The 20,393-nt window shown below is 35.7% G+C and overlaps 1 protein-coding gene across 1 annotated transcript in view; it reads left to right on the top strand.

Moving 5' to 3' along the window:
• Positions 1-20,393, top strand: part of SI (sucrase-isomaltase) — a 180,985-nt gene that overhangs the window by 134,463 nt on the left and 26,129 nt on the right. The window contains exons 28-37 of the mRNA XM_087965277.1: positions 1,668-1,836; positions 3,437-3,533; positions 4,216-4,328; positions 4,437-4,562; positions 5,068-5,196; positions 7,192-7,299; positions 9,684-9,746; positions 11,871-12,005; positions 12,826-12,910; positions 13,292-13,430. Of these exons, the coding sequence (XP_087821403.1) occupies positions 1,668-1,836; positions 3,437-3,533; positions 4,216-4,328; positions 4,437-4,562; positions 5,068-5,196; positions 7,192-7,299; positions 9,684-9,746; positions 11,871-12,005; positions 12,826-12,910; positions 13,292-13,430 (1,164 nt within the window). The remainder of the gene's footprint in view (positions 1-1,667; positions 1,837-3,436; positions 3,534-4,215; positions 4,329-4,436; positions 4,563-5,067; positions 5,197-7,191; positions 7,300-9,683; positions 9,747-11,870; positions 12,006-12,825; positions 12,911-13,291; positions 13,431-20,393) is intronic.

Below are 20,393 nucleotides of genomic sequence, written 5' to 3'. Positions count from 1 at the left end.
TACCTTGATGGGAAATCAAATCATTTCTGGGTTAATGAATTGTTTGGCTGATTGACTAATAGGTGGACAAGACTAGCTTCTTAACTAGACAAATTGAATTTCATTTCATTCCAATAAAATTCCAATTATTTTTTTTCCAAATTTTCTAATTTTTTTCTATGCTGTTGAAACATCAGTATACTATTCTTAAAATCCCCTAGATTTCGCTTTACTTTAAACTTTTCAGAAAACATATGTGAATCAAAGTAATTGCAGTTTCTTTTATGCTCATCGGGTAATGAACTAAGTTTATCACCTCTTGTACCTCTCTTCTGCTGTGATTAAACATCATGGAAAAATAAGCAAGAAAGTAGCACAAGAACAGCAAAACGTTGTCAGTGCTTTATACACTTTTTTTTAGAACCCATAGGAAAATGAAGAAGCTAATAGAAAAGGACACTTGAGATAGGAAGAAAATAGATGCTAACCTTCAGTGAGGAAAAAAGTAGAACCGTAGAAAAATCCTTGGTGGAAGTCTAATTTTAAAAATACATAAAGGAAATGAAAGAAAAAGAAAAAGGAAGAGTCCATATAGATATCTGGGTACTGTATTTGGAAGACTAAAGGTCAGAATGAGCAACAAAGCAAATGAAAATGCTAAGAAAACTAATATTGGCTTCTCCAGACAATTCTAATAAATAAAAGAGAATCAATGTATCAGAATTATAGAAAGAATAGAATAAAATAATTAATTTAGATTACAGGAAAGCAGATTGCAATTGTGTGTTAGAAAATAACTTATCCAGAATCAGAAGAGTTTTACAGTTAAATCAGTTCCACAGAGAATTGTGGATTGTCTTTCACTGGAGCTGTTCAATTGGAGGCTACATTGGGGCTGATTTATTTTCAATTCTTGAACTAAGCAGGACTTAAACATGGCCTAAGGCCAACTGTATGATTTTCCAAAATGTTAAAATACAAGTGCAACTGCTTAGCATTGTTGATCTCTATGATGATGTATAGGAGATGATGCCATTACATTCTATAAACTGGGAATATTTCTGCATCTAGCTCTCCAGCGGGTTTAATCAACACCTATCAGTATTCTGGCTTCTTTCATTTCTGCATTTTGAGTCTCTTGCTATTAACCTTTCAAGAACATGTCAGTTCTCTAGGAGGGCTATCTAAATCCAGAAATTAAAAGAGAATTGTTTCAAGGTTTGAATGCTATGCAATTTTAAAATTCACTGATGAATCAGTGATGTATAGAAGTGAGGTCAACAGTTCAAAAATATATAAAATGGAAGAGCTGTAATGATTTTTTCCCCATTTCTCAGCATCAAATAGTATCGAATACTCTTTTTGTTTTAATATCCCAAAGAAAGAACTTTGTGTTTTGATGATATTAGAAAATGTCAACAAGTATTTGGTCTCTTTGCAACAGCAATGACATTTTACTGCAAGATAGAAAAATATTTTTTTAGTATAGTCACACACTTTTCTTTTTCTTTTTTGCTAATGGCTGGTATATTTTTTTCTACTTTATCCTGCAAATGACTGAAAACTCAACATCTTCATATTGCATTACTATTTATATGTTACTAATATAATTTAGTCTTGTTTGATGTTTTATTATAGTTTAACATTTAATCATTGTTCTGACTGCAAGATTTTTCCTCTCTTTATAGTTGGGATTCCCAGTTACCTGGCTTCACCTTCAGTGATATGTTCATTCAGATTTCCACTCGCCTACCTTCACAGTTTGTATATGGGTTTGGAGAAACAGAGCATAAACAATTCCGGCATGAAATGAATTGGAAAACCTGGCCAATGTTTGCAAGGGATCAGCCTCCTGGGGTGAGTTTCTTTTTCTTGATAGAATTCACCTTCACTTATTTATTGTAGCTTTTAACTGAGTAAAGAGGCTAAATTAATGCCTCACAGTTCTTTTAAAATGAAATGTATACATTTATTATAATTCTTGTACATCACTGTATTTCATAATGGTTCTAGGCAGTTAGAAACATAACAAAAGACATATCAAAAGTCTACAGTAGTCAATATTAATAATCAATTAAATTAAATTAAAATGGACATGTTAGTAAGTAATAATGAAATGAAACTATTTGCATGTTACAATTTTTATTGTTTTATTCATTGTAATTATACTACTTAAGACTATAATCAATCTTAAAAAAATAAATCAAGTAAGAAAGTAAGCACAAAGCATTATATGACAACAATATAAAGCATCATATAATTAATCTACAACTCTCTGGAAAAGTTCAACCTTCATCAATTTTTAGAAATGGTTCATAATAGGCAAGTCCAGTTCCAGAGGAGATTATCCAACATTACCAGACCACAGCAGAGAATCAACAGCCTAGCTTCAGTTCACCTCACTTTAGGAAACACCAAACGTTTTTCCTACAACACATAGTAGTATGGATCAAGTGAAAAGTTCTGAATGTCTATCAATGCCAAGGTAAATACAGTAGGGCTTTATAGGTCAAACCATTATTTGAAGTTGGAGAACTTGGAATGAACTTGAAAATCTACTAGCAATACAGGGCCTAAACATTGGGGTAATAGTGATCAGCAACACTGGTAATTAGTAAGCAAGCCACTATATTCCATACCAATTACAACAGTCAAGTGGGCTTCAAAAGCAGGCCAGAAGAAGACTTTGCAACAATTTAGCCAAGTAATAATGAGGTAAGATGTAATTTTGTGAAATCTCTGTACTTCTGGTAGAGCTAGACCTGAAACTAGACAAAAGCTTCTTGGCCATATCTCTACCAGCGCATCCAACAATTACTATGAGTCCAGAATGACTTCCCAGTTATCAATCTACTTCTCACAGGTAGTGCTTCCTTTTTAGTGAATAGAAACCACAAAAACCAAATAGCAATTTCTTGGGTTCATGCTTCAGACATCAACATATGTCTGTCCCATCCAATCCCAATCCTAACTATTTCCAAACACTTAACCAGACTGGGTGGGCTATGTAATTTTCGGTATCATTTGCATACTGAGAACACATCACTTTAAACCAAGAAATGATCTCTTCCATGTCTTTATGCAAATGTTGAAAAGTAATAGGAGAGGATTAACCCATGAGACATCCTTAAAACTATTCATTGGGTTAACCACTCTTCCCACAAAACCAATGCCTGGAATTACTCTATAAAGTAAGAGTGGAACCATGGTAGAATGTTGTTCCAGATACCCAGTTGGAAGGCATTTCAGGAGGATTTTAGTAGTGATGGCATCAAAAACAGCCAAGGAATCTAAAATATTTCAGAGAGGCACACTTAACTCAGTTAAGTCTAGACAAAGGTATGCTGTATTGAGAATGTAGTTTATTGCATCCTGTCAATATTCACATGCTAGCAATAAAATGTATATTCTAAACAATGCATTTGGTTATGACATTTTTTTCTCTTTATGCCTGTAGTACAAATTTAACACTTATGGAGTTCAACCTTTTTATATGGGCTTGGAAGACGATAGCAATGCTCATGGAGTCCTATTGTTGAACAGTAATGGAATGGGTAAGTTGTTGTTTATTTCGTAGAGTCTATTCCAAACTAAATAAATTGCCTTCAGAAATCATGGGCACCATCACTGGAGTTTTTAAAGAAGAGATTTGACAGCCACTTGTCTGAAATGGTATAGGGTCTCCTGCCAGAGCAGGGGGCTAGACTGGAAGACCTCCAAGGTCCCTTCCAGTTCTATTCTACTCTAAACTAGTGCATATCATATTAGTGAACATTAATTCATAGGTCAGATGAGACTCAACATGAGTTTTGCCAATCCCTGCAATGTTCATATTGCCAGTATGAACACATCAAATCCTTTTTTTGCTTAATATTTATTTATCTGTAAACAAAGAACCTAAAACCACTTATCATTTCTATATTAAAAAAAATAAATCTGTCAACCCAAATGTTTTAGCATACATTATTCCAAGTTAAACAATAGATTACTATTATTTGTGAAATAGCTTATCCAAAGCAAATAATTTGATACAGCTACATGGTTCTTCTTGCTGGGAAATATTAGCAGATAAGATGCAGCACATTTCCTGCTATTTCAAGAGAGAAGATTGTACATCAGGTGGCTCAACTCAGAGATGAAATGACAGAGAAGTGATTTTTATTTTTATTGATTGGTTTTATATAACAGTATTATCAGGTCTATGCAATATTTTATTTCCCCTTTGTGAATTTTCAGAGGTAAAATTCCAGCCAACTCCTGCTTTAACCTACCGTACCATTGGAGGAATTTTGGACTTTTATATGGTTTTGGGCCCAACTCCAGAACAAGTCGTTCAAGAATATACCGCAGTAAGAACCTGTATTACAAAAAAAATCTACCCTAAACTATGATTATAATATTAAACCAATACAACAATCACTGTATAATCCCTGTTTCTTTTTGTTTGTTTTTATTAGCTTGTTGGACGTCCAGTTTTACCTCCATATTGGGGTTTGGGATTCCAGTTGTGTCGATATGGATACAAAAATGATGCAGAAATATCTGAATTGTATGATAACATGAAAGCAGCTAATATCTCATATGTAAGTTATTCACAAATAAGCATTTTTCACAGCTTTTTATAAAATAAAATAAAATAAAAAATGTTATGAAATTACTTGAGTTATGCAATTACTTGAAGCTATGCATTATCATTGTGCTAAATTATGGTAGCATGAAACAAAAACTTTTCTAGACTTACTAAAACATCTAAAAGCTCTAGATAAATATTTAAAAAGTCAGCAATTCAAAAGACATTTTAAAAGAGAAAGAAATGAATTGTCTATCTGACAAAGTTTTAAAAAGCTATTTCTTATCAGTACTACTAGTCTAGAAACAAACATGTATTGGGTTTAACAGAAGTTCTAAAAGACTAATGTTAGTGGTACAGTAGTCTTTTGTTCCTTGATGTGTTACTTACTTACTTACTTACTTACTTACTTACTTACTTACTTACTTACTTACTTACTTATTTGAAAATGAATAATTTTAATGTGCTTGTTATAAAAAAATACACATCACTTCACAAAATTAACTTGTTTTCCTTAGGATGTACAATATGCCGATATTGACTATATGGAACGGCAGTTGGATTTCACTTTAAGTCCCAATTTTACAAACCTTCCAGCTCTCATTAACAGAATAAAAAAGGATGGAATGAGATTTGTCATCATTTTGGTAAGTGATCATCACTAATTGTTCTGACTAGTTGGTTAATATAACAATACAGACTCAATCATCCATCCAACCATCCATCCATCCATCCATCCATCCATTTTTCTTCACCATCCCAGTTATGACAATCTGTATCCCTTAATGGATTGCTTTGCTTTTTTAAATATCTGAGCACAGTAGTCATTTCCTAGGGTTTCCTGAGTCTTAAGGAATATTTCAGCCTTCTTTGATTATATACAGTATATATATATATATATATTCTTGACTATTTCCCCTAAAGTTATTTATCTGATTCTCTACACTTATGGATATTTCTTTCAGCAATTTTGATATAAAATTATCATTATAGTAATGCAACAGTATTCAACCTTGGCATAACCCCTTCCCAGTTTTGTAACATTTAGATTCTATATATTCCATTCTAGTTGTTCTTCCTGATCAGAAAAGTTTCAACTGGCAAGTCAGTATGCTAAGTACACTCCTGTTTTAAAAACAAATGAGTCTTTTGTCTACTCCCATTCATCCAACAGATATTATTAGTGTATTATTTTATTTTTATTTTATTTGTCAATCACTTACAAGATAATAGGTATAAGTATAAACACGAGTAAGAATACAGGAAATAGGTACAAATAAATCGGGACAATAGGACAGGGACGGGAAGCACAATGGTGCACTTAGGAATGGGATGAGGTCAATAGTGGATAGTTTGAGGTTAAAGGAGTGGGGGTTTGAGGATGTAACAACAGAGTCAGGTAGTGCATTCCAGGCATTGACCAGTCTGTTGCTGAAGTCGTACTTTCTGCAATCAAGTTTGGAGCAGTTAACATTGAATTTGTATCTGTTGTGTGTTCTTGTATTGTTGCGGTTGAAGCTGAAGTAATCATTGACTAGTAGGACATTGTAGCAGATAGGACATTGTAGCAGATTCTTGGATGCTTCTAATTCAGTTTGAGCATCCAGCAGATTTCATTCCAGGTATTGTTGAATGAGTTGTATAATGTCTGTTTCCTGACAACCATATCAATAATCTGTTTTTCCCTACTATTTTGATTGTGAATATGACTGCCATTAATATGGTATCCTATAGGCTTCCTTTACTTTCCTTCCAATATTTTTTACTATGATTTTTCTTGTGAGTTATAACTGAGTATGATAGAAGTGCAAGTAGATACATTCCTTTTATGAGCTGCTTTATCTGAATTGTGTTATTTTTTGATTGGGATTGATGCTGGAATGCTATATCTAAGTACTGAGGTTTTTCTTGCCTCCTGTTTTCACTATGATGATAGTGAGGATATAAAATCTCTTAAAATTAATCTTTACTTCAGTTAAGATTTGAATGAAATGCCACTTCTAAGAAAAAGAGCATCACCTATGTCTTTTTGTTCTCCTTTGCTTCAAAGTCCCATTTACTCTTTCTAGCTTATCTTGTGCTGTTCACTATAGAGTAGGTTGTGAGGAAAGTCTCTAGAGCTTGCTCTGACAGCCCCAAAGTGTAAACACTTTTAGACAATGTGAAGTTCTTCCATGAGAAAGGCATGTTGCCTTTCTATATTAGACTGACTTGCAAATTGTCAGGGAACTCTTTAAATAATCCCTTCCATTTAACTGATCTCACCATAGAGGTCTAGAACTCCAGTGTGATGGTTAAGACATCACCCTAGAAAGAGAGTGATTATAAGTTCTAATCCTGCCTTAGTTACAAAGCTAGCTGGCTGACATTGGGTCAGTCTCTTAGACATAGGAAGAAGACAATGGTAAACCACTTCTCAAAAACCTTCCCAAGAAAACTGCAGAAACTTGTCCAGGCAGTCAATATGAATCAACACTAATTCAAAGGAAAAAAAGGAAGGAAGGAGGAAAGGAAGGAAGGAAGAGCAGTTATATTTGTCATCTTCGCAGCTGATATATTTTCATTATAGGATTGCCTGTGCTATAATGTTGGACTTCATAAGTTTAGATGTAAATCTAACGAGAATACTGTTTTCATTTCAGGATCCAGCCATCTCAGGAAATGAAACTAATTATCCTGCTTTCACAAGAGGACTTCTGGATGATGTTTTCATTAAGTGGCCTAATAGCAGTGATATTGTGTGGGGAAAGGTAATATTTTATAAACGTAATATTATGCCTTGCGTTTGTGCCAAAGAATAGCATTCAATATAGCTTATGATCTTCCTTCCTTCCTTCCTTCCTTCTTTCCTTCCTTTCTTTTTAGAAGTTGCCCAAGTCAATTGATTCTGGACAGCTAATGATATGAACCACCAATAAAAATATTCCCAATAAGATGGCATGATGTTATAAAATAGAACTAAACAAAAAAGAAAAAGTTCTGGTTATAAAAACAGCTAAAGAAAACTATTCCTAATTTCAGGTCTTACAGAAATAATCATGTCCTTGATTTCATTTTAAGATTTCAGCACAGTCCAAGCAAGATTGAGTGACTTTGGGATGTTTTTCCTGTTGATTCCATAGACTTTTAATATTTTAATGTGGGTATGATAGCACTATCACAGACAGACCCAGTGCACAATCTGGATGTCCTCCTGGACTTTTGTCTGTTGCTTGGAGAGCAGGTGGAAGACATGACTAGGAGGACCTTTGCATGATTATGCATCACTTGCACTCATTTCTGAATTATGTGAATTCCTGAATAGTCTGAGGCAACAATCATTCAAGCCCTCATGATTTCCAGGCTGGATACTGAAACATGATGTTTATGGGTCTGCCCTTGAAGAACTTTCAGAAACATCAGTGGATGCAGCATGCGGTGTTGCAGGCAATGCATGGCATTGGTTATTTAGTATTGCAAGCTATCAGTGTGCTTCTGTGTGCAATTCAAGGTGCTGGTTACTACCTGTAAGGCCAGTCATGGTTGGGACTGGTTACTTATAGGACTGCCCAGATGTTGTTAGTTGATGAAAGTCAGTTGGCAGGAACCAAAAGGAGAGCCTTTTCTGTCATGGTGTCCATGTCCTTGGAATATCATTCTTTCTGTGATTAGGATATCCGTTTGCTAGCATTTTTTGTGGCCTTAACCAGTTTCTGGATTGGACTTGGGGCCCTTGATGTGTGATAGAACCCATCTCTTGGCTTTCTTGTGGTCATTTTATGATATGCTCACCTGTATTTTTATATTAAGTATTTTGTCAGTTTTATCTGTTTTATTACATGCTACCTAGAGTCACATATTCTATGTGAAATGGGTTCCTATACTAATCAAATAAACTAATATGCATGCATTCAAGTATCCAGAAACAAATGTGTATCCAGAAACAAACACAATTAAGCAGACAAGATGGATTTGTACGAAGTCCTTCCAGGAGAAGTCATGAGTCTAAGAGGACCCATAATTGTTCACCAACTCTGTGGGAGTGCTTACTTCACCAATACCAGAGATGGAAAATCTTCAGATCCAGGGGGGCATCTTAACCCACATCTCTATAATCTTGCTAAGACTGAGTCAAAGTCAAAGAAAAACTCTGAAGAACAAATCTTGGGTAGAAAGAGAAACTGGAATGTGGCATGAATATCAAATACTGAGGCTACTTTCTGCAAAAGCAGCCCTTCCTGTTTCTGTTACATTTGCTGATGCCTCTCATAGCCATATTGGGATTGTCTACCACTTCCTCTTACAAAACATCAGCTTCCTTTGACTCTTGCCAATGCTCCACATTTTAAAGTACAACATCTTGCAATCAGATAGCATACTTTTCCAAATAAGTAACCATCCCAGACATCAAGGGTACTTTATCATAGTGCTCAACAGTCTAATATCTGTTCTGCCAGCCTACTTCCCACTACCACTTATGATCTTGACATCAATCTCCCACCCTTTCTGCTCTTACCTGCATTGCTGGAGGTAAAAAAAATATTTCCCACTGGGAGAAAAACAGCATAGTTGTATCCTTCTCTGACCTCAGAGCAGGCAGCGGCAACAGAGATGCAAAAAAGAAAGAAAGAAAACTCAGCAACTGTCAAAAGATGAAACTTTTAAGGCATATTGCAGACCCTTTTCTATGCCAGACAAAGACAATAACCAAGATAGCTGTTGCATTATGTATGCCAACTACACAATAGCTGGAAGATACAGCTTTTTTTTTTTTTTTTGCTGGACCACCAATATGTCCCTACTCCCATGACATACAAAAGATGAGCATCCTTGTACCACCATTCCCTCCATCACTCAGGTAAGAGCTAAATTCAGAGCATATATTAAGCCATCACTATTATTGCACCCTAAGTAACAAGGATTTTCATTTTCCAGTTGCACTACCATCTCCTCAACAACCAAGCTGGAGGACTCTAGCTTAGAGCCACAACTGCCTTATGCCCTTTGCCTTATTTTTTTATGTATCCCCACCCCACCCCATTTTGGTAACAATGAAAGGCAAACAAATGTTTACAGTGGATTATTTGTAAGAAAAAGTCTTCCTTTCCTTTAATTAGTTTATAAAGCTAATTATTTTTATTTTTATTTATTTTAGGTGTGGCCATATTTTCCTAATATTACTATAAATTCATCACTCAGCTGGGATGATAAAGTGAAAGTAAGTGTAATACTGCCTTGGTAAAAAGATCCCAAGCAAATTCTTATACTAATAAAAGCTTAACCCTGGCAGTAATTTTAGTAATAGCAATTATAGCAAAAAGCAATGTAACTTCAGTCATATTGTAGAAAATCTGCAATTGGAAAAAGCTGGATGAATGCACTCTGATCTGTAGGTTGTTGGCACAAGTATAATCTCTGAATGCCTGATTGGTCAGTTCTCTGGTTTATTTTTAGATACAATAAAATTATATTAAAAATCACAAAGCTTGTACCACAAGCATTATTAGAAAAACACAGCAAAGCTACTGGTCCCCGAATCTCACAGCAATAGATACAAAGGTTAAGATTCAAAGAACTTTGAAACTCATTTATAAGCCCATTGGAATTTATATACATCCCTTCACAATCCCCCTTATAATGAGGTAAACTCTCTTGATTACTTTCTATAGTATTTAATACCAGTGCCTGCTATAAAATACTAGCTGCTAGGATGCAGCAGTGGAAAAGAACTATTGACACAGAATGCTTGACCAGTTGACACCATTCAGCAGGCTTTTCTTTCATACATACTGCATGAGAAGAGTTTCAGAAAAAAGTCTGGGTTTTTGTTAGAGAATGGGAAACAATTCTAGTGTGGGAACATTCAAAACCCCATTAGGCGTTTTATCAGTCCAAAAATGCTCACTGACACATGTTTAATCATAAGTAAGCTCTGTTGATTTCTGGGTGATTTATTGGAATTGGGTAAGTCTAGTTTAATGGGAAAAAAGTTCTAGGGATGATATGACAGCAGTGTTCCAATATCTACCGTGTTTCTCATATAATAAGGCCGGGTCTTATTTTTTTTTGAGCCCCGAAAAAATGGCTAGGTTGTCTTTTCAGGGGTGACTTAATTCCCCCCTCCCCTTGCATCTTTGGGCGGGTGGGTGGCGACGGCTTGGATGTTGACCTCGGCGTTGGTGGGACACTTTGTATCGGGGTCAACGCAGGCAGCACCATATCCGGGTGTGCAACAAGAGTACTTCCTAACGGCAAGCCCCCCCCCCACCATTCCCCCACCATTTCGCATGTTTTAATATAGGCCTTAATTTGGGGGGAGGGGCTTAATTTCATTTCATGCCTATAAAACATGCTGGGACTTCCTATTGGGGGAAGCCGTATTGTTGGAGAAACAGGGTAAGAGGCTGCTACAAAGATGAAGGGGGTCAACCTATTTTCCAAAACACCTGAAGACAGATGAAGAAACAATGCATGGAAACTAATCAATCAGAAAACCAACATAGAAATAAACAGAAATTTCCTGAACAATTAATCAGTGTGGGCTTGCCTTCAGAAGTTGTAGGTGTTCCATCACTGGAGGTTTTTAAGAAGAGATTAGACAACTACTTGTCTGAAATAGCATAGGGTCTCCTGGTTGAGCAGGGCTTGGATGAAAAGATTTCCAAAGTTCCTTCCTACTCTATTATTCCAGGAACAGATGTTATAAAGATTCCAGGAACTATTTAAAGGCTATGCATAAAGTTATGGATATGTTATGTGAAGTGAGCCTAGTCAGTGTTTTTAAAATATGTACAATGAAATTATCATGTTACTTTTCTGAAATCTTATTAATGTCTGCCTATTAGATGTGCAGAAGATATAAAATTGAATAGAATATATTTATCACACAGATGATGTTACCTAGTGGAGTAATGAAACATTTGGAAGCCTACAACCAAGTTCAGAAAGCACCAAAAACTCCAGAGGTCAACCCTGAACTACCAATATTCTCCTCTATTGAGATATAACATAACCTTTAAAAAAGCATAACTAACATTCAAAATACCCTTCAAAGTTGAGGTAATTAATCAAACATAGGATGCTGAAGTATTGCAGAAAGAAACGTGAAGTTCTTCATTTAGAAAATAGAAGTCACACTCAAAGAAACAGAATTGAGCATGCCTGGCCATATCAATTGTCAAAAAGATTACAGAACAGTAATAAATTATAAATTGAATCTGAATGAACAGTGTGATGAGATTGCACTAAACGCAAATGTCATGTTAGGCTATATCAACAGAAGTTTAGTTTCTAATACATGGGACATTTTGTTTTTTCTTCACATTTTTTTGCTTCTCTTCAGTTTTACAGTGCTTGGACTGCTTTCCCAGATTTTTTTCGGAAATCTACAGCTCAGTGGTGGAAAAAAGAAATTGAAGAAGTTTACAATAACCCCAGAGATCAATCACAAAGCATCAAGTTTGATGGCCTATGGATTGTAGGTTTCTATCTTGTATAATGTTTTATCTGATAAATTTAGTAACATTATTTCCAATTCATGCTTTCTACATTAATCAGCATTTTCAGACATCACATTTAATTTAACAGTAAGAAAATATTATTTTCTTACTACATCTGGGGAACTTGGTAATTCCCACTAATTTTCTATTCCCAGCCATTGTTAATGCAACTCACATGGAAGGCTTTAGTTTGGGAAATGGATCTAAAATATAGAAATTTGATAAACAAATAAACAAACCAATAAATAAAATGAATAATGCAGCTGACATGCATTATGAGGAAGTTGATTGTGGTTTTATTTTTTTATTGGAAGAAATGGGTAAATCCATTTAGAACCAAATCTCATCCATGTACCACTTCAATATGCTCATCCATAAGCGTATGACATTCTATTCCATATATACACTGATTTATATTACACGCACACACACACACACACACACACACACACTTAAATATCATTTGGAGCATTCTAAATCAAGTAGTCCAGACAGTTCAAATAAATGTAAAGGTTTATTGCAAACTTATGCTCTCTACAAGAATCTTTACTAATGTATTGCCTGTTTGCTAATGGTCAATTTCTGCTATCTTGGACTTTACAGCTTACTTCAACATAGCACACCATTCATATAGTTTTATGAATAATATAAACTAGAAAGAAGTAATATCATTTCATGCAAAATTTGCATACAATTTTCAAATGATCATCTAGCTATTATATTAATTATACACTTCATAAAAGTTTGGTGAAATTTTTAATTAATAGTCTGAGTGTCTTATTTGTTTTATTATTTAAGGATATGAATGAACCTGCAAGTTTTGTCAATGGTGCCGTTACTGGTTGTAGGAACTCTGATCTAAATAATCCAATATATATGCCAGGTAATTAACATTACAATACTGTATTTTAATTTTTTGGAATGTTGGTAAATAAAAAAATATTAACAGACCCTAAATTTAAATTAAGCCAAACTTTCTAAAATGAAAATGTTTAGGTTCGGTCAGACACATGATGCTGGTAAAAATATTTTGGAGGTAGTGTTATTATTCTAGCTCTTCCATATACCTTTGGCTGAGTTCTTCAAAAAATTGATTATGCACATTGTATTTACAATATTTTACTGATGTGAAATTACTATAGGCCAAGCCATATAAAATATTTTACCTAAAAAAGTAGAAATTTACATTTTTAAATTTCCGACATAGCTTTATCTGGTTCTGTTAACTTCCTTGAATTTATTTTTTAATTATTATTTTTATCAGACATTCTGGGAAAACATGTGGGACTGAATGAGAAAACCATTTGTATGGAAAGTGAACAAATTCTGCCTGATGGAAGCCCAGTTCGACATTATGATGTCCACAATTTATATGGGTGGTCACAGACTAAGCCTACCTATGAGTAAGTTATCTTTCTCTGAGTAGTAGCAACATTTTAATAGTTATTTAGTAGTTATAGTAGTTAATAAATTGAATCCTAATTTACTAGAGTTAATTTGCATGAGAGATTAAAAGTTTATACACGTACAGTTTAATTTCTTTGTTATTGTTTCAATAAAGAGATAATATCATTTAAATATGTAGTTCTTTAAATTGCTCTGCGAATATTCAAATACTTTAACATTATAGCTAGAGTTATAGGATGAATTGTATGATAGATATCTGCAATTGAAGATTTGTTGAAAAATGAACTGAATTTTTGAGATTTAATTAATCTGTTACTTCATCCATCTCTATAACAGAAATTACTGACTATAAATGGCATATCCAAGAATGTAATACTAAGGGCAAGAGGTCATATTTTTTTTAATTTTTATATTTCTATCCTGCTCTTACTTCAAGGAATTCCTTAATTTAACAAAGTCCAGCAAAAATAGCTTTTCCATAAACTAGAATCAAACAAGTGAACTTGGGTATATTTGTCATTCCTTAATATTATGCTGTATAGCATTTTACAATATAGTCTGGTACAGTGGTGGGATTCAATTTTTTTTATTACTGGTTCTGTGGGCGTGGCTTGGTGGGCGTGGCAGGGGAAGGATACTGTAAAGTCTCCAGTCAGAGGCGGTATTTGCCGGTTCTCCGAACTACTCAAAATTTCCACTACCGGTTCTCCAGAACTGGTCAGAACCTGCTGAATACCACCTCTGGTCTGGTATCTGAAAATCTCAGATAACTACTTTCTAAATTTATCATTGGATCACTTACATTTATAAGGAAGAAATTGTCTTTAGTTTCCAGTAAAGTGCTAAAGTTAGGCTAGGCTATAACTTGTTGTTCTGTTCCAGCTCCCGAAACACGACAAACCGTCTGATGTTAACTCAAATATTTCTTTATTAGGAGTGCCAGTAGCCCCGGCAAAAAGTTTCCCTCTCACTGTAAAATAACAAGTCTGCTCGGCAAGGAGATGAATCTCCTTGTCTGCCACATCTACTCATCTCTGCTCCCTGCTTTTTATCCCCAGTGCTAGGGTGGGGTTGTTAACTCTCCATTTTAGGGCTGATGGATGGCCCATGCTCTGCCTGCCTGCCTCTCTCTCTCTCTCTCCCCCTCCCTCCCTCCCTCTCTCTCTTCCCCTCCCTCCCTCCCTTTCTATCTCTCTCTCTCTCTCTGCCAGCTCCATTCCCTCTTCTCCCTTGAAGCTCTCAGGTTGCCTTGATGATGACCCTGACTCCCACGCCTCCTCCTCATCTGATTTGGCTGCTGAAGGGGCCGGTGGCCAACAAGCCACAACACTTACATACAAAAGTTGGCCAAAAATACTTTGCTGTCTGAGTTAACAGGCTGCTGCCATTTCATGGATTGAATACTTCTTTAATACCGATAACAGGATTCTCTATTTTATTTGAAAATAGCAGACTAGCTAGGAGGAACAAGCCATAATTCCAACTCTACAATCACAGCATATTGTAGCTGCTTTTTCAAAATAATATATCCTATGTGGTTTATAGACAGGTTCTAGATATGCATAGGGGGTATTTAGTTATATTGAAATCTGTGCTCAGCTAAGAAACTTGTAATGTTCATTCACTGTTTCCTTGTAATAACATTATTAAGAAAGAGAATGTCCCCTCTGCCCAATTTAGACATTCCAAAGTAAAAAGGTTAATTTTCTACGTACCATGAGTACTATACAACTTCAACCTTCAATAGAAGTCGAGTGCCATGGGAACATTTACCTTTCCAGTTTGACTGCCCTTTTATGCTTTGCTGTCTCCTTACTAAATCTGCAAATATATTGGGACAGAATATTAAGAGACCCACCTAATTGTGAGTGATTATTTGTACATATTTCCTCCGTAAAATGTTATGAAGTTGCTGACCTAAAATGACCCAGCTAATATTTTGAATACAGCTCAATATGGCTGTTTATGCCCATGTCATCAAATTGTCCTGGTGTTTTCAGATACAGTTTATTGAGTTTATGACATGGATTCATTCTGAAGCATAATCTGCAAAGGCCAACTTGAGACACTCCTGTGTGATGAACCAGCCATGAACTGTAATAAAAAGGACTCTGCCATTCATTGATGACATGAAACAATTTTCAACTTCTCAATATGCCATTAAGAGTATAGCACAAGGAATTGGAGAAGAAAATAACGTCTTGTTTCAAGCTTAGTGTGTGATGGACTGCTTTAATTAAAAAGCTGGTATTATTTGGCTAGGATTCCATGTAGGATATCCAGAATGATTGTTTTAAATTAAGTGCTCTGTATACTTGTTCGTAAATTAATAATCTTAGCAATTCACTTTTTAAAAAGGCAAATGTTAAAGAGGGACAAGAAGGTAGATATAAAGAAAGAAACAGAGAAATACTATAGCTTTAACAATGTATTTTGTCTGTTCCCAAACATCTTTATGACACACAAATTCCTGATTGAGATATTTTGTGTTTGAAGCAATGCCAGATCGAAGGATAATATATCTAGGTTGTTTACCCTGCAATTCAGTGAACAGAGAACAGCCTTCCCTCCAAATTAGTCATAATGACCTTTGGATAAATTTCATTTTGCCATGAAAAAAAGAGAGGGGCAAAGAGATCACAATCTGTATCTGGTGGCATTCTAATATTTCACTGACAATCAGAACTTTTACAAAACTGCTGATGAGAAAGGAATGAATTTCAGATTTGCCTATTGCCAGCTAGATCAAATATTACTTGAACGTCATCAGCACACAATAATTCAGTACTAGAAGTAATGATACCTTAGATGAAGCTGAAAATGAAGGATTAAATTTTGGGTTTGTGTGTGCCTGTGCATTTTCATTTCCTCCAAAATAATAGTAATAATATAGAGAATAAGTGACAAGTTCATCTGACTCTTATTTATTTATGAAATCTTTCCTGATTTATCTTGTACTTCACTCCATGATCAATGCTATTTTTAAACTGCAAAAATAATATACAAAGGTTAAATTGTCAGACTCTAAAACAGAGCCAGAGTGAGGGAGAGTGCAGAGCTAAAATCACTGAAAGGCCAAGTGGCGCACCAACACAAAACACAACAGCCTATCAGAAGGAAGGGAGGAAATTAGTCTGATCTCTTTAGATAAAGGTTAAGTAGAAAGCACAGGAAGGTTGGTTCCTGTGTTGTCACCACTCTGCTTCTGTTGCTAGAGAGGCTTATAGGAAGGCTTTCAAAGGAAGTGATAAATTTTACAAAAGTTCAAGTGGGTTGGAGGTAGAAGTGAACCATTGCCACTGAAGATGTAACAATGGTTCACTTTATCTACACACACACACACAAACTGAAGATGTGTAATTTAAACCATGGGAATATAATATGGTCAATCAAAATATACATTAGACAGAAGTTCATTTCTTTGTGTAAAATATTCAGAGAGTTGCTCAATTTTTAAAAGTACAATGCCAGCAGCACTTAAACAAAGTTCTACAAACAAAACCCCACCACATATAATTAAAAACATATCTAATCAAAAGAAACCAAATGTATGTGTACATTTAAGCTAATTATATGGCTGCCCACCCCACAGAAGTGATTCTGAGTGACATATACAGATTAAAAACGAGGGTCAGAGACCCATCAGAGACAAGAGAGAGAAAATCTTGCAAAAGTCAGATATTACCATAAGAAAGGTTCATCTCCCAAATCCCCTCAGATGACATTGCTTGGACCATGTCCATCTTGTCAGAATTAGTAGGATGGTCAGAAACAGCAGGTCCAACAAATAACTCAGTTTCATACCGTACAGACTTTGGTAGGCAAAAATAACCACCTTGCTGCACACCCAGAAACATTTTGGGAGCCAGTCCAATGGTACTGCATAAGTGAAGTCCAAAACCTCTAGAAAATTCCTGGAAGCCTGGCACTCTGACAAATCGACCATCAAGAGGCACATAGACACACACACACACAAATCTGAACTTTCTAGAAATGCAGAACACTTTACATAGGATTACCCTTGAAGAGTATTTGGAAGCTACAACAGGATTCAGGTTGAGAAACCACTTCACCCCACAGGCTTGTCCCACCTGGACCAGCAGAGACCCCATCAACCAGAAAATTTCAGCTGGCAGGGTCCAAGAGATGAGTTTTCTCCACCATGGCTCCTGCCCTTTGGAACATCTTATCTCCTGAGATAAGATCGGTTTCTACCCTTTTCACCTTCCATAAGGGCTGAAGACCAGGCTCTGCCAGCTTGGTGCCCAATGAGGGAGTATCATACTGGAGGTGGTTGGTGCATTAAGACAAAATCCCACTTCTCCCCGCCCCCATATATCCAGCTCCTTTTCTCCCCATCTTCTAACTGTAACATTACTTTATATTGTAATTCCATTTTTTCATTGTTTTTAGAAATATTTCTTTTATTTTTATATTGCTTTTAATGTTATAAGCCATCCAGAGTCACTTCAAAGTGAGATGGGCAGCCATCAGAACAAACAAACAAACAAATAGACATCTACAGTATATACCATTCAAAGGAGACGATCAGCAAGCCAAAAGGAAACCATTTCAGCATCAATCAACACCCAGATGAGCAGAGATTAACACCAAGATTAACATTAGATGAACAATCAAGTAGCAAATAATACCTTATCAAGAAACAGCCAAACAAGCTAATAGTAAAAAGCCAACCAAAGAACTACCAAGATCCCTCCCATTAACACTGACAGGGCAAGCTACCAGAATATAAAATGAGAGCAAACATCAATTCTGACTAGCACTGATAATGTTATCTTGTTTGGGTAATGAAATTAACAATTAACCTCAGAGAGCACCAAGGACTCTTCAAACATTACCTTGTCTGGAAATCAGGATATATTTGGACTAAAGTTATGATAGGTGTATTGTATGTATGTATGTATGTATGTATGTATGTATGTATGTATGTATGGCAGAGCCATACTTCCACTCCCTGTCGGCTGTTCCTCCTCTCCCTCAGAGTCAATCTCCACCAGGGGCATGACACAAGGACAAGAACCAGAGGTAGTATTTATCAGGTTCTGACCAGTTCTGGAGAACCAGTCATGGAAATTTTTAGTAGTTTGGAGAACCGGAAAATACCATCTCTGACTGGCCCTGCCCCCATCTATTTTCTGTCTCCTGAATCCCAGCTGATCAGGTGGGTCTTCTTTTGTTGTCCTGCACAGGAGAATGGAACTGGAAAGCAGATTAGTGGAGTGGGAAGAGAATGGGATTTTGCAGTAACTTTTCCCCAGGAGTGGGGAGGAAATGGAGATTTTGCAGTATCCTTCCCCTGCCATGCCCACCAAGACATGCCCACAGAACCAGTAGTAAAATATTTTGAATCCCATGTATGGCCTGATAACTTCCTTTTTTATTTTATTTTTTGTATTGTTTCTCACTCAGTATTGATGAAAGAGAATATTTTCCTAAATTTCTTTCCCAGCAGAATTGAATTTTAGAGGAATTATTATGACTAGAATGCTATGTTATTCCACTAATTTAGTTATAAGGTGGTTGAGGGCTGTATGTGGACATCTTTTTCTATATAATAATCTCTCAGCAGTCTGCTTTAATTAAATCCCAAGAGATGATATAATGAAAACATTCGTCCAATTGAGCTTTTTCAAATTGGGAAGTGTAGGAAGTTGAAGAGGATTCAGCATGATAGAAAAATGTGTTAGAGAAAACAACAACAGGAATAGCACTCTGAATTATCTCCAACAATAAAATCCATTGAAAAATACTGCAAGAACAGATTCTGAGAGAAAGAATTTATCTTACTCATTCTGAGAAAAAGATAGAAATACATAATCTTTTGTAGAGGAGGAAAACTCCAGAGACATTGCAATGCCCAATTGCCTCAGTATTTATGGATATGTCAGCCCTATAGGGTAGACTAGACTAAGGATCAATGCCATATAGGTCTACAACTACTTTAAACTGAACAAAAACTTGCAAATGTGTGTATGCTACAGTCTCCTTCACTTTTATCAGTATGTGAATTAGTATGGAACCTGTGTGAACTGGTTTCTCAAGTTAATTTCTTAGAATGGGTTTAAGCCATACCTGTTTGATCATTCCCTTGTCTTCCCACTGTTTTTTGTTCAATTTATATCAGTTCTATGTGACCTCTACATCAATTAAGACTTTCAGCTTTGCCTTGCCAAATCCCATATTGCAATAGAGAATTTACTCTAAGCGGTTTCTCAACTCATAGGGAAATAGCATACAGAACAAGGATTTAGCCAGAATTTATTTTCCTTTATTCAAATACCTGATTTGCAGGCAATTTTGAAATTTAAAAGTTAAAATTTAGAATATTTTATGAATTCTATCGCCACGTTCCTATTAAGAATTGTTGTATGTCTATATTTAAAACTCTTGAAGCACCCTTGATGCAATGGTCTTAACTATTTGCATTTGTATTAGGATGTTTTTGGTGGCTGCTGTGTTGGTGTGGAATTTCAATTGGAAGCTTATGGGGATTAAATTTTGATCTCGGCAGTTGCGTAGGAATGTGAGGTCACATAAAATGGAAGCTCTTTGGACTTCAAGTTTTTCATAAGTCCTGGTCAGATGGCGGGTTTCCTCCCCTTAGAGGTGCAATATTTGTTTTCTGAGGTTTTCACGGGTATTTGTATGTGGATCTTTTGTTATTCGGGTTATTTCCTGTGTAAAATTGGAAGTATCTTGGTGGCCATCCTAAAAAGAACAGAATTGGCCCTAATTAGAAATGAACTTCACACAAAAAGATTCCTCCTAGACCAAATCAACAAAGATCTCCTCACACTTCACCTCAAACTCAGCAACAAGATTCACCCAGCACTTTGGGACAAATCCAAACAACTCACTGTCTGGAGAGCTGAAACACAGACCACCCTCAAGACAGACACATACACCAACAAACTCAGAAAACTACAAAAATGCCAGAA

This window comes from Notechis scutatus, chromosome 4 (genome assembly GCF_049901735.1).
Source record: "Notechis scutatus isolate UNSWTSFEM ecotype Mainland chromosome 4, rNotScu1.2, whole genome shotgun sequence".
Classification (NCBI taxonomy): domain Eukaryota; kingdom Metazoa; phylum Chordata; class Lepidosauria; order Squamata; family Elapidae; genus Notechis; species Notechis scutatus.
The sequence above is the reverse complement of the archived record's forward strand: the minus strand, read 5'-3'. Positions and strand labels throughout refer to the sequence as shown.